General features: G+C 47.3%; 1 protein-coding gene across 1 annotated transcript; it reads right to left on the reverse strand.

Annotated features, from left to right (window-relative positions):
* Positions 1–6322: 6322 nt before the first annotated feature.
* On the reverse strand, positions 6323–7769 carry LOC105566434. The gene is made up of 3 exons (XM_012020436.1): positions 7637–7769; positions 6595–6769; positions 6323–6467 (listed from the first exon to the last, which is right to left on the reverse strand). The coding sequence occupies exons 1-3, from the start codon at positions 7767–7769 to the stop codon at positions 6323–6325; spliced, it is 453 nt and encodes a 150-aa protein (XP_011875826.1).
* Positions 7770–15567: the final 7798 nt, after the last annotated feature.

Raw genomic sequence — 15567 nt, forward strand, 5'->3', positions numbered from 1 at the left:
AATTTCAACAAAAGCACCTGAATAATTCGTGTAATTTTAAACAGGAAACCCGTCGTTTCGATTTGATTGTTGATTGGTTGTTAGTGGATTTGATTATTTCAGTATTAATCCCTTTGTTCTTGATTCTATCAAGAAACATAAATATTCGGTCAATCAAATATCTTCTAAACAAAATTCGTACATTCCTTATAAAGGTTTCGAATGAAAGTTAAAATTATAAGCCATTATATCTCAGTGCTCGTTTTGTAGGTAGGGTAGGTGAGACAAAGACGAGCCCGAATAGGGCTGGACCACAAGGGCCTCAGGTATCGCGGGTAAAAAGCCCGCACGAGAACGACCTCGGTCGGGATCTCGACCGTTAATATTGCATCGTTCATTTTCTCATCCTCTTCCAACGGGAGTGAGAGAAGAACGGGCTCGGTGGGTGTGTTGTTGGCAAGTAGACACAGGTGTTAAGAGAGAAAACTGGGTCCGCGGCGACTCGGTGACCCAGGTGGCGCGGCTATTGTGTATCGATGTCATCGGTATTCCAAATATACTTTTCTGCCTCGCTGTTATAAATTGTGAGCAATAGTCTGAGGTTACACTCGCGCGAGAGAGCGGACCCCGGATTTCTACCTGCGTCTCCCTAATTAGCGGCACCTTCGTACAGTCGCTACGTTTCTCCTGGATTCACAACAAATACGGAGAGATTAGTTAGGTACTTTCTTGCTTTCTTTGTAATACACACACACACACACACACACGCAGACGGATATCTCACGGAAAGATTTTATCGTGAGACACATGAGATTCGCGTCTTACGGGACCGGGAGTTGAGCGATTCCAGAAAACGTGGGCCTGTAAACGGGAATATAAAATGAAGGAAGGCGCAACCCGATACTCGCGTACGACGGCACGCGTCTCGTTCCGCATAGAGAAAGAGAGAGCTAGTCGCATGCACCATCCGCGAAGATCGCTCTCCTACGCCGGGCACAAAGCGCCGCGGCAGCCTCGTTCCACAAATCATAATGCGCGTATATCTCGACGAGTGCGCGCCGCTATCATTAGTTCCTCGTGTTTGTGGCGAGATGAGCTTGTCTTTGGCGACTGTTTATGCGCGCCGCGGAATACCCGGGAACGTATTATAGGCACTTGCTCGATCGTTCGTCTCCTCTCGTCAGGCGATCATTATCTCTAATGGAATCGCGCCGTTTGAATCGTTAGCCGTTATTATGATTACGTTATTATCGGCTGTTCTAATCATGTCGGCCGCGTAAGGTTGACGACCCGATTCCCTTTGTTTCTTTCGCCTAATCGCAACGCTCCCCCGCAGTCCACCGAGTTAAGTTGCTCGCCTTCTTCTTCTTCCTCGCGTTATAGCCGTATCACACTAGCGGTTCGCGTTGGCGTTGCCGTTGGCGTTGCCGTTGGCTGCTGCGTCTCGACCAATCAGAGAATACTTTGCTATTCTCTGATTGGTCGAGACGCAGCAGCCAACGGCAACGCCAACGGCAACGCCAACGCGAACCGCTAGTGTGATACGGCTATTAGGCGGATTAAATCAATCTTTTATCTATATCGATCGGCCTGGTGTATTTTTTGGACAGAACGAACTGGTACTTTGGTTTTACTTCATCTTCGGTAGGCTGCTAACCTTGCCGAAGGAAACCTTCAATCTGAAGGGTTGTACCCCTAAAAGGATATGTGTGGCAGAATACTCTCGGTGGTTACCACTTCCTTTCGGGAAGATTCCGAAAAAAACCAGTGGTATCCGTGGACTTGAACTCGGATCTTTTCGTTCATTTGTTTATTAAGCAGCGCACATTTCTCTGCGCCACGCTCGCCACGAAGTTGCCCGCCGATCCACCGAAAGATAGCTCGGTCCTCCCGCGGCCGGTCGGTCCCCGCGTTTGCGGCGAGAAAATCTCGCGCAAACGAGATAATCTCGGCGGCGCTCCCACTGAATCGTTCCTGGAAGCGGGCCCGACGGCGAGGACACCGGTGAGAGGAAAGAGCCGCCAGGTACGCGCACTTAGGAAGCGAAAAAATGAGACTTTGCGAAGGCGTTTATCGTCGTCATATAAATGCGACGACCAATGCTACCGGATGCCTGGCAGCCATTCGGACGGTCGTTCTGTGCGTCTCAAGCTGATCTTCCATGCTGCACGTTAAAAGAATCGCGCGATTCGACATCGGTAAAGAACAGAGATGCAAAATTCAACTTGATCCGCAAAATAACGAAGTAAAACGAACATTTTCTCCCGTGTGACATCGTAGTTTGAACGTTACTCGTTAAACAGATGGAATTAAATTTCAAAATCTATAAGAGATCTCAGTCTGGATTCGTTATCCTTTTACGTTCGTTGAATTAATCGTTAAACGCCTTTTCCCGCTTGCTACTCGGCACTTTAGATCCGAACGAGATGAAATGTGGAAGCACTATTTCTTTTTAGTCCTTCAAGGACACGCAGCTCCTCCATCAAGCGTGATAATCGATAATCGAGTTATCTCCCACGGCTCATTGCCCTAATGGTCCTGTTTTCTCGTTAGCGCGCGGACGGAGATCGGCGGTTATCTTCGTCGGCGGCATGCGATCTCGATCTTCGCTTTCGAAACGGCCTCGTAGCCGGCGGCCCGATCGATTCCGGGAAGGATATCTCGTAAATGTAAATTTACGAGTCCGATATCCCGGCGGGGCGACAGATACTTTGCGTCCCGATATCCTCTCGCCGGTGCCTACGCGCGAACGTTGTTACCGCGATTGTGTGATTCACATGTCATTGGTACGAGACGTTTATGGGACACTCGAGTGCAGTTCGCGCGGAACGGCATCCCTCGATCTACCGTTCTCAACATCGGCCGGGAAACGCAGATGCGGGATACGCGCGGCAGATGCACCCGCCGCGATCTCGTAATCTCTTTATCCAAGCCGCCTGAGCTCCGCGAGCATCCGCCCGCCGATTGTGCGAATTGACGCGAATAGCCGATTCTCCTTGGAAGGAGAACATCGTCATTCCGCGAGTCATTGTCAGTTGAGATAAAATATGGGTCGTGTCTCGACGAGATGTTTTGCTCCTGCACTGAAAAAAAAATTTCGCTACCGTAGCCAATCATGGGTTTGCTAAAAATATTTTGCTGCCACAACTATAAATTTCTAAACTACGGCAAACGGTTACAGTAAGCACAGCGGTAAAATATTTAGCTATCGTAACCAAATATTAGCTGTCCATTTTACAACTGAAATTTAGTTGCCGCGTGTTTTCAGCTACGGCAGCTACACTTTTCCCTCCGTGTAGCAGTTCGTTCATTCATGCAACTTGACCTTGAGAATCACGTCCAGTGGTAAAATTTAAATGGTCCGTCGTCGCATGGTGAACATTTGAGTGGCTTCGAAAACTGCTGCAATCGGACTGATATTTTGCGATTAAAGAGAGCAGGTGTTTTTACGTGGAGCGTCGAAATAGCGGGAACTGTGATTTGCAATTGACGCGCGTGTAAGTCGCGAGGTGGAGAAATCAACTTTCGTAAAAAATATCTCGACGATCACTTTCGCCGAGAAAAAAGCCAAATACATTTGCCGTCAATATGCGGCGCCGATATTGCGATCACTGCCAAGTGAGACGCTCCTCAGCGCGAAGATCAGTAACAACCGAACGGACTGGTCATTACCACGTGCAAACGAGCGTGCCAGGTGCAAATGTGTAAATCGTAAAATTTCACAAGACTCGTGTATCGGTAGCAAAATAATAATTCACGCGTTTCATGCGCGCGTTAATGCTGTCGCCAGGCCCCGAGCTGTTATTTTCATCGCGCCACGGCCAGATGTGAACGTTAAACGCGGTGACTAATGCAATTTCATGCTTTCTGGCAATCGGTATCCTTTGAGTCGTTACGCTGCATTCTACTGGGTGTCCCAGAAATGTCGTCACATTTTTTGTCGCCGCTGCTGCGATAAAAACATCGATCGATTACACGACCGTCCAAATCCCGCGGTGTACGGGCCGCCCTAATTGTTCGTCAGCCTTTTAAACGACTGAATGTTAAGAAAAATGTAGATGGCGCACGCGAGGTCTCCCGTCGCGCACCAAAACTCGACAGAACGTGGCAAACCGTCGGAGGTTCTTCGAGACTCCTGGCCGCACCAGGTTTTAGGGTCAGGATAATTTTTCACCGGTCGCCCGGTTCCGCCGGCGCCGCTACCGATGTCGGCAGCAACGACCGGTCGCGCATAAACTCGCTGTTATTGTTGCGGCTGTAGAAACACGATACGCGGTTCCAATGTCTCTTCGCGCGAAAGGCAGACCTCTCGGCTACGAGAGCGATAAAAAGGATACGGGAGAGGGAGCGAGGTAGAAGGGGAGGGACGGAGGGAGAGAAAGGTCGATGCTGCGATGGCGACGGGGACCGCGCGACCGACCGGCCGGCGTAAAGATTACGAGGCGAGACATCTGGCGCCACGCACACACGCGCACACGTACGTGCCATGTGTTTTACGCCGAGAGCTCTCGCGGAGATCGAGTCCCTCGCCCACTCTCTGCAGCCCGGTAGCCCGGACGAGGCGCGAGCCGCCGCGTAAATCCGCTCGCTCGAAGGCGAACGGCACTCGCTCTCGCCAATGTTTTACGGCCCGGCGTATATATGCAAGCGCGAACAATAGCGGGCGTGTATACGAGCGGAATACATGAAACGAGCCTGAACATCACTGAATATCCAATGTGTAGCCAATGAGAAAGTGGACTGCAACGGCAGGTGACAGAGAGATTATAAAACGAAATGACCGGGGACACTGCGGAAAATTTTCTCGTGTTTGGAAATTTATCATGCAATTTGTTTGCGATTATGCAAAGTATTATTAAAAGTATAACGTTTGCCTTTGTTGAGTCTCCTTGATCTTTGACCACCATACGTCTGTAATAAAGAAAAGTATCCTATTATAAGACAAGTTCCTAATATGAGACAGCGGGGTTGCTACTAAATAAGAAATTAATATGCATCGCCTGTTGGTTCGGATTTGGTGCCATTGGAGTGAAATCTGTGTGGAAATTCTTTAGGTGGAAAATTCATTGTTAGAAAAGATTTAATTTGGGTGTCGAGAACCTGCTGTCTCACATTAGAAGCCCAATAGGGGACTTTTCTCTATTAATTTTGAAAGAATTTTAATTTCAGATCTTAGAGCTTTTCGATCTTACAGGTACTTTAATAGTCGTAAAATCGTGTAGTCCACAATCCTTTTCTGTTTGCCTCTTTTTCGGGCAGTTTCTGTAATACATTCCTGTTTGATGTCGAGAGCGCCGCGTCAGTTGCGGGACATTTGTCAGAGACTCAAAGCTGGCATCCTCGCCGAGCGCCTCGAGATGCTCTAATTATATATCCACAACGCTAGAAACTCTAGGACCATTTCTGCTCCACCCGCGGAACACCTGCACGCATTCGTCTGGTCGCGTGGTCATGCGCGAAGTGTCGCACAGCGACAACTGCGACGACCATGACGCGTCGCCGCGACTCACAAAACAAGGACGCCGGATCGCCGACGACGCCACGGCGCCGACGTCCAGCTGGCATCCCTGTCACCCCCTTGACACGTACCGGAGCCGCGTCGCCTCGCGAATTCCGCGCTATCTCGATCGCGTCGGCCCGCCGCGATGTCGTTTCCCGCCGTTGGCTGTGGTCGGCGCGATGAAAACGAACGCATTCGTCTCGGATTACGCGCGACACCCTTCGTCAAAGGGCGGCGGTTCGCGTCAACCTAGGGAAATTAACGCCCGCGACGTTTATTCGTCGAATATTTCGGGAAGGGAAAGCCACTTCTAAATTACTAAAACAATTCATGAACGGCCACTTTGGTGACCGAGACGCTTGACTCTCGTAATCAGTCGCTGACGGAACGCCACAAGTTACTGATTCAACGTTATCAGTTACTGACGCTGCTAATCAGTTCTATTTCTTAAGGGCACTGCGCTTACAGTTCGTAGTCTTAATTCGTTGCTCCAATTTTCGTATTAGAATTTTCAATTCCTTTCACCTCACGTCAGCTGTGACATTTCATCGCGTCCAGAATCTAGAAACGCGGTAGCGTCTAACGCCAAATATATCTTTCATATTCTTTTCAATGAAAAAATGCGCCTTACATAATCGCGCTGTATCGGAGTTAGGAGCATCGAAGACATCCAGACACCCAAGAGTGGAAACGAAAGGTTAACAAATGGGCGCCACTTTACAACGCGGAGCACTATTGCCGAGACAAGTGCGCTTGCCGGCCGCGTTGTTATTTCGCGCCAGCTGACCGCGAGGCATCCTAGAATCCGTCGGTCCAGCGGCTGCGGGCCACGGCTGGGTATTCTCAGTCCGGCTTGTCGTCCGCGCGAAGTCTTTTCTCCCGCGCGTATTCGTCTCCCTCGAAACGTTCTAATTCCGTAGACACGTGCCCGGATGGAAACAGATGTACCCTCTCCTCCCCCGTGCTCCGCCACCTCGCTCCTCCCCCCCTCTCCCCCGCCTGCCCTCCGTGTCTCCTATCGTATAAATATATTCGGTGGGCCTGAGTCGTTGAGTCGTGACCGGGTATGTCGGTGCCTCACCAGTGCCGTACTTAGACGTACGAGATAAAGTTACCGGCGTGTGTCTGGCGCCACACTGGCCGGACATTCGCGGTATTCGCCGTTCGGGTGACACTGTGGCACGAATCCGACGCCGCGGATATTTCTCCCTGGCACCGGACATCTGCGCGCGAGCAACAACAATGGCTCGGGATGAAGTATGGGTCGATGCCGGCGACGTCGAATTAATTCTGACCAATGAGCCAATTGGGCGCCATTAGTCGCGATCCATCTTGCGTCACGTACAGAGACGGAGTTTTATAACAGAGGAGAGAAGGGAAGAGATTGTACATTTTATGTCCCACCCGCTTTTCTCGATTGAGAATAAAGTTTGCGCTTAAGCGAAACTGAGATCGAAACACGTATTTTCCCCACTGCTGGCTCGCTCATCTCTCAGTTTGCCTCTGCAAAGTTTTCATCAGTCTCAGTCTATGGATGGATGATTCGAGTCCTGAGCCCTACGAAATTCGACCAACACTCAAGTACTCTTCTCATTTTCGACTCTGATTGGTCAATTTCTTAAGGCTTAGCATTTAAATCACCTACTGTAGATTGGGGCTTACAAAGAGCATTGTATCAGCACGACAATTACGACTGATTGACACAGAGACTTTTATTTTAATTATTTACGAGTCGTATCTGTAGAGGTCACTCTTTACAGACGGGCGCCTCGCTATCGTCAAGTCCGAACGGAGCGAAGCGTTCCCCGAAACACGGGCGTGAAGCTCTCCGCCTCGGGAATGCGGGGGTTGGCAGATAGATAAGTAGATAGTTAGATAGCTGAGCGTAGGTAGGTGGGTAGGTGGACAGTCCCGGTGTAACCGCGCTCGTGTTGCATTATTATGCATCGCATGCGGGCGCAGCGCACGTTTGTCGGGTCGGTTCGAGGCGGATCGGAGAACAGAATGAATCCTAGGAACACGGACTTACTCGGAAGGGAGGAAGTACAGCATCGGCGACATCCTTCGTCGCGGTGTGCGGAGTACAGAATGCGTTTTACTCTTTCACTCCCCCCCGTCCCTTTTGCCGCGCGCGCGCGCGCGCGCGCGATCGCCGACGTTCCCCGTCTCGTCGACGTCGCGCTTCCATCCGGGGAACCGCGTGCGACGACCCGATTCCTCGAAAGAGGTCACTCGCCAGGCGACACCTGTCCCCGGCACTTGGTCGTATCTTAATTCGATGTATCTCCATTCGCGCGCACGCGAGGACAGTTCTTATTTTTTGTGCGAGGGCGAGGGTGAGAAAGCGTCGCGTGGGTGTATGCCTCCTCTTCCTTCTTCGTCGCGTCCTCGGGAATGAGTCATCGACGCGAGTTCGCGAGCGCTCGCTCGCTCGGGCTTGGCTTTATTATTCATGAGCCGGTAGCGCGAAACCCGGAATACGCGCGCGAGCCGTACGCCACGTGCTGTCGAAACTGTCGATGAAGTCAAAGAAACGTAGTTTTCGTCCAAGTGGAAATTGTGATGCGACTACAAAATTTAAGTTCGATCTCTAGGTTTGAATAAAATGTCAAAGGAGTAAACACTTCTCGCGTATCCGTGGAAAATTAATCAACGATAACTAGCACGTGTATGGAAAGTTAGGTAATAATTGATGTATTATAATAGAGAGCAATTTGTTGATAATCGTAGAGCGATAGAGAAAGTATATATTTTTTAAAATCAAGTTATCTATCTATCAAGTAGCAAAGTGACGTTGAAAGTTGACATAATGATAGTTGATCTACTAGATATTACCACGTCGTCTTTTAGTCACTTTGTCATTTGGCTCGTTTCATAACTGTTCCGAAAGAGATGTATCTGTTTGTCAGATGCACGGAGATAATTTTTTCTTAAAATTCACCCTGAAAATCATGTAATTGCGGGACAACGTGGCATTTTCAAGAACGTTTACCAGTAAAATGTATGGTAAAATTTATAAAGACTCTTGTAAAATTCTTCAAAATGCCACGTTGTCCCGCAATTGCATAATTGTCAGAGTAAATTTTACGAGAACACTGTCTTCGTGTAGGCAATCCGAAACACCTGCATTTGACAACTTCAGTATTTTTATTGACCATATCAGGCATTTTTAATAATACAGTAACTTTATTGCGAAAAAGATTACCTCAGCCAAGGTTTGAACCTTTTTTTCTCCGAGAGTAGGGGAAAATGCATTTACGCATTCAACACAGGGCGCCGTACCCTGTGAATATGCCGGACTAACCAGAGAAGCGGGACTACCGGCTAAAAACCCCTATCTTAAGGACCGACAACTGCACAAAAGGGCCTCTTCCCGGGGCTACCTGCAAAGGCATTACTTCAGGAAGAGACCCCAAGGTAGCCAGGGTTTAAACCGGGACTTCCCTACTCTCTAGGGTGTCTCACCAATTCGACCACTGAGGCATGTGCACCTGTATTTTGAGTTGCGATTGTACGAGAGAGCAAAGAGAAAGGAGAGAACGGCAAAGTACGAAATTAGAGACACGTCTCATAATGCGAGGCCGCGAAACCCTGGTAGCTGCGATGACACGCGCGAACCAATCACGTTACGTGGACGTAGTCTTATGGTCCCGCGTATTCTCGCTCACGCGTCCGCACGCGCCGACGTTGTGAACGCGCTGTGGATGCATGCCTGTACGCAGGAACGTGCGTGTGCGAAAGGGCGACGCCGAGAAATGTGCGTGTGGCGCCAATGGCGGTGAATGCAACGCGACTCGAGCGGAGTCAGCTACGGAATGCAGTTCCGAGCCAAACTCAGAGGTAGCCTCGTCTCTCGGCTACTGTGCGCAGGAACAAGAACGAAGGGCGGAGGGAGGAAGGTAGAGGGTCGACGAGGAACGGGCCCCATCGTGGGGCCCTAACCTCCTCCTCCTCCTCCCACCCTCGGGGCCCTTTATCATCGCGGACGCGAAACGAGATGTCGAAGCGCGCCGTGTCGAAGATACGATCCACCTTCCAGCCGGTCGACATGGGATATAGAAGATATCTCTTATTTTCTTTTATTTCTCCGCGTCTGGGTAATACAAGTGGTCAGGATACAAAATGCACATTTAGATAGTTAAAAATGTATCTAGGGTACGAAGAAAAATTACTCACGGTTAAGGGGATCCTGAAGCTACTGGCGAACTCGATCAGGGTCGATAAGATAGGAGGCGGAATTAAAAACGTTTTAAAATTTTTAACTCTTTTTCGTTTTTGACATAAAGTCGACCAGCATAGTCTAGATTTTGTTGCGTACTTTAATTCCGTAAAAGAGTTTTGCATTTCTATAAAGCCAATTAAAAAATTACTTGTAACAAAGAATGTCGATAAAACAGACGGCTTTAGGATCCCCTTAAGTGCTTTATGTTCTTAGCGCCGCGACAGCTCATTTTCATTACGCGGAGATGTATACTTACGGATTCTCGTGAGCGTTCTTGTTCGACATTGCCTTCCGGATAAGAATAAACGATTAATCATTTTGGGAAATGCCATAAATATTTAAAGGTTGCTTCTCTTAAGGCATTAAATTTTTTAACGGCCAATACTTTTCTATCGACATAAATATGCATACATAAAAAGTTGACATGAAAAAATATTACTCTCACGACGGCCAAGAACTTCCAGCAAAAACTGGTTGACACCCATAACAATTTAATAATGAATATTAAAGCGACAATTAAAATTGTTATCATAAGTAATAGATATGCACAATGTAAATATAAATATAAACTTACATATGCACGTTCCGAAAATTATTTCTCGCCCGTAGGAGAGATAAACTATAATTTGCCGGCCGCAAGCTGACGCGATCGTACATTAATCTTACCGCTTCTTAGCACGCAGAAATAATCTTGAAATTCTCCCCGCGATTTGATTAACAAGTAAGTAGCGATGATACAAGAAACGAGGGAGAGAAAGAGGCGCCGACGAGTCTTTCCACCGGCGCGGCAGATCCACTTTTTGCGGCGCGCAGGTAGAGGCGTTCCTGCGGCGTGTCCCTTCTGCGCTCGATGTGCTCGGTGTCATGACGCTGCGCCGGAATGACGTGGCGCAGTCGGGAGCTGTGCGGCAAAACCCCGCGAGAGAGAAGGAGCCGTTAACTCGAGCCGAGAAAGAACCAGCCGGGGTTCGGGTTCATGAGGAACACGAGCCGCGCGCTTTAATTACTTCTTTCGCACGACTTCGTTAATGATACCGCGATTATGATTTGGCTTTTACGGCCATTGAGAGGCACCCCCCGCCCCCGTCACTATCTTTCTCCCTCTTGCTTTCTCTCTTTTACTTCTCAGAATGGACCATGGGAAAGAGAAGCTCTCCTTTTCTCACCTTCTCATCTTTCTTTCGCTTTTCCTGTCGTCCAGTTTCTAATCTTATCGCAGAAATTGGATTCGCGGAAGAATATTGATATCTTACACGATTTGAGACAGTTGAAATTTGCAAATGCGGCGTACTGTGGACCTACAGATCCGTCGTTGTACGGACCGATGAGGTGAGAGATTCTTGGACAGTTCAGAACGAGTCTTGGAATGATGGATGGCCGGATTCTTAAAATAATCCACTCAGTATAATCAACTTTGAAATATTATACATTCACGTTAATGGAATAGCAAACAAAACACATGCAGTATTATGGTAATTTCTACACTGAGAAACATGTTTGATTAAATATAATCGGATAATCCAATTGCATAATATCAAACGGATATATCCGATAAAAAATATGATCGGTTTTTCAATCCAATTTTATCGGATGTATCCATAATTTAATCGGAAAACGTAATCGGAAAAATTAACCCTCGGACACGCTATTTAATTGGTTTATCCGATGAAAATTTTTCTCAGTGGACGGATTGTGACCTTTTTCTTCCGAAATTAGAAGCAAACGCGCTTAAGGCCTTTTTCACCAACCTCGGCTAGTTAACCGACGGTTAAAATTTGCAGGGTGCCAACAGAAAATAGAGATGAAGGCGATTATCTTGATGGCACCCTGCAAATTTTAACCATCGGTTAATCTAACCGAGGCTGCCGAAAGAGGCTTTTAAGAGTATGCGTATATACGTATATGTTTAGATTTTAAGAAGCAAGCGCCGACCCGGTGCGAGGGAGTAGCTAATAATAGTCCGCGTTAAATAAATAAATAAATTCGTGATAGTAGCCAACTTCGATTATTCTCGATTTCCACACTGAGAAAAATCTTCATCGGATAAACCGATTAAACAGTGTTTCCGATGGTTAATTACGTTGTCCGATGAAATGCAGTTACCGATGAAATTTGGTGGAAAACCCGATCATATTTTTCATCGGATATATCCGTTTGTTATTATATTATTGGGTTATTCGATTATACTTAATCGGACATTTTTCTTAGTGCGTCCTACATAAATTTGACAATATTAATAAAAGTTTATACGGGGTGTCCCAGGAGGAAAGGTCAATATTCTGGGAGGTGATAGTATCAGTCATTTTAAACAAAAATGTTCATATGAATTTTTAACATTTTTACAATGTTCTCGGCACAACAGTCAACAGACGTGTAAGAGTAAATTCCCGCAGACGTTTATGAGGTTGGACGAAGGGTGAAGTGTACAGAAAAAGAGTAAATACACGAGACATTCAAGTAGCTCTATCTCGGAAACAGTGGGGAATGGGACATATATTCATATGAACAGTTTTGCTTAAAATGACCGATACTATTACCTCCCAGAATATTGACCTTTCCTCCTGGGACACCCTGTATAGAAAGCATGAAGGCTAACTTTTTGTAAAACGAAAAACAGATGAGACCGAAGAGTCCGATCAAAATATTTTATTTCCATTTCTAATCCACGCAAAAAAAAATGCATTGTAGCAAACGAACGCAGAAGCGATCTAATTAGAAGTTGGACCGTTACTCGCGATCGTTCCGGCCGTCCTTTCTGCTTATGTGGATTTATGGCACTTACGGCCAGAACGACCGGCAGAATGACGCGGGCGGCTCGTTCGTTTGCGTAATGCGAAACGGTGATCGACTAGTAGCCTCTCGGTTTGCACACCATATGGCGTCAGCCAGGCAGCGAATCACGGTCTCCATGCCTCGTCGGCCGCAAACGAGATGCCCTTTTTGCGTCGAATTCCTTTTTTCCATCTGTCCCCCTCCCGCCGTTCTTCCGCGCCGACTGGAAGAAGGGTGAGAAACTCGAGAGCGAACTTTCGGTGGCGCGTCGCGCTTCGCTTCTAATTATCGAACGTTTCGCCGCACGGCGTTGTTTAGCGCAGGGATGCGAATCTAAAGCAACTCGCTACGAGAGCATCACTTTTGCGAATACAATGTTTGTATTAATTTTATTTAAAACTCAATTTTACTTGACACAAGTATATCAAATTAATATTTAAGTAGATTAAAATCAATTTTTATACCTTTTGCTCAAATTTGTGTTGCAATTACTATTTAATTTCATTCGGCGAAAGAAGCTACCTCGGTCTTTTATGTGAAACACCATATGGTCGAGAGAAGAAAGGAGACAAGAATTCAATCGGCCATCTCGCAGATTAGAAATTTCAATCTTACGAAATGAATTCTCATAATTTTCTCTCCTTAATTCATTCTATTTCTTGCCGAGTGAGAGCTCGGCGACGCTAATCGCTGCGCACGCGGAAAGGACTTTGATTATCGACCCGCGGGGCGTGTAATTGGTCGGGGAGATCGTTAGCGCTTGTACGAGACTCGAGACCGGCAATTTCTTTCGCGATCGCCCGTGAATTATTGCGCCTTCGTAGAGTCCCGCGTCGTGGCCGTCTTAATACGAGCGAGGCTGTGGAATCACGCCTGACCGGCGGAGAGGGACGTTTCCGGTGTTTAGGAGGATGATTCCGGCCTCGGTAATCACCACCTGCCACCGCTAATTGCCAGCATTCGGACCGCCCCGAATGTCCGATGTGTTTCGACGATAATATTTGTCCGACACCAGCTTGCGCGTAGTTCCAGCGCCGATTGCTCACCGAATGCTCACCTGTGATCTCCGCACTGTTAAGCGCACTACGTGATACTTTCATTTGTCTAGCGGGATCCGTTGATCTCTCGAAGGAAGAGCGAGAACAAAGAAAGCTTGGTGTTGCGAGAGTAATTTATCAATTAATGGCTTTTTCAATTTCTCGGAGTCGCATGGTCAGGCCGAGATTGCTCGCACCGAAATTGTGTTGCGATGCTATTGTGCGGATACAAACGACGCGTTCGAATGACTAAGTAATTTACACGTAACTATTACGCTCGATGATTTCGTGTAAGATGGAAAATATTGCGAGTTTCTATCAATTCTCAGCAAGTATCTGCACGGAGAGAATTTTTTCTTAAAGTTTATCCTGAAAATCGTATAATCGTGGGACACTATGGCATTTTAAACAACTGCATGAGAGTTTTTTGAATTTTTACCATAGATTTTACCAGTAATTATATTATTTGTTAGTATACACATTTTACTAGTAAAATGTATGGTAATATTTCAAAAAACTCTCATAAAGTTCTTTATAAGCCACGTTGTCCCACGATTGAAGAACTTTATGAGTTTTTGAAATTTAACCATACATTTACTAATAATTATACTTCCTATACATTTTACTAGTAAAATGTGTGGTGATATTTCAAAAAATTCTCATAAAGTTCTTCAAAATGCCATGTTGTCACACGATTACATGATTTTCAGGGTAAATTTTAAGAGAAAATTCTCTCCGCGTGTGGTAATAAGATCGCTTTAGTTAGTGGAAATATTTTGTTAAATTCTAAGGTTGCGGCACAAAGGTGGCTGGCGAGGCCAGAAAACGTCGTCGGTTGGCATGCGACGCGTTATACCGACGTCGTGTAACACGTTTCTCGTCTCGCGACGATGTTAATCGGCGTCACCGCTCGCCCGTGAAACGCGGAGCGAATATTGGACGACCGACCGACCTGCTCTCGCACCTGCGACGTGGCCATTAAAGGATCTATCTCTTCGTCCTCGAGTGTCAAAGCGTATCTTATGCGGCCTTGACGTCTTTCTGGATGAGAAAATAAATGCGACCTTTGTCGCTTATTTGCTCGTCTTTCTTTTTAGCGAATTTTTCGGTCGTTTCGAAACAAGATGAGTTCTCGGAAATTAATTGAGCTTTTCTAAGGTGTCTTCGGGCACGGCCTGCCGATTGTGCGATCGCGTCGATCCCGAATCGATTTGCGCGCGAGGGCATTTTCGGGCAGCCGGGCGGTAATTATTTTCAGCGGGCCATTTGTCGAGCCGCGCGCCCTTTCCTTGTCTCAATTCGCGATCATTAACATCCCTATCTGTTGATCTACAAGCGCGGCTCCTCGATGCATCAGGTGCACAATGCGGGGGGAAAGGGGCGCTAGGCAGGGTGGCAACGGCACATCGCGGACCTTCGTATGCTCGGGCAGGTGGATACGCGTGCGTGTGCGCTTGTGTGCACGTTCGGCGTGTTCACGCTCGCGAGTGCAAACAGCCGGAATGCTTAAGCACGCGCCGGAACCGGAAGCTGCTGGGTGAGCACGCGAGCAGCGCTGCACTTCGTGCACCGTCAGGTGCTACGGCGCAGGAAATTAGGGTGAAACGCTTCGCGATGGAGGCGGGAGCGAAGGGGAGGTGGAACAGGGGCACGACAGCGAAATTTGCATTAACAAGACAGCCGGGGCAAGCTCGCAGCAACGAATCGATTCGCGATCTTGAAAGTCGCGACTCTCGCGCGCGCAATTATGGCTCGATAAGGTGTTACTGGAACGAGTCATGTCTACGTACTGCTTAATATCCTTAAATACAAACGCAGACTATAACTTGTATGTTTTGTGGAATATTGAAATACAGTTTTTTTGGCCATCAATTCGCAACGTTCAAAACTTTCTTTAAATAACGTTGATATTAAATACCAGATGAAGCTATGCCTTTGTTCAAAGTAGCCCACTCAAAGTTAAGTCGTGAGAACGATGTTTCATTGTCATCGACTTTATCGTAATTTGTGCGGAAGATTTAAGTGACGCTCGGTGCTAGCAGTCAACAGTTCTCAGA

This window comes from Vollenhovia emeryi, unplaced genomic scaffold (assembly GCF_000949405.1).
Source record: "Vollenhovia emeryi isolate VEMERY1.0 unplaced genomic scaffold, V.emery_V1.0 DF939145.1, whole genome shotgun sequence".
Taxonomy (NCBI): Eukaryota; Metazoa; Arthropoda; class Insecta; order Hymenoptera; family Formicidae; genus Vollenhovia; species Vollenhovia emeryi.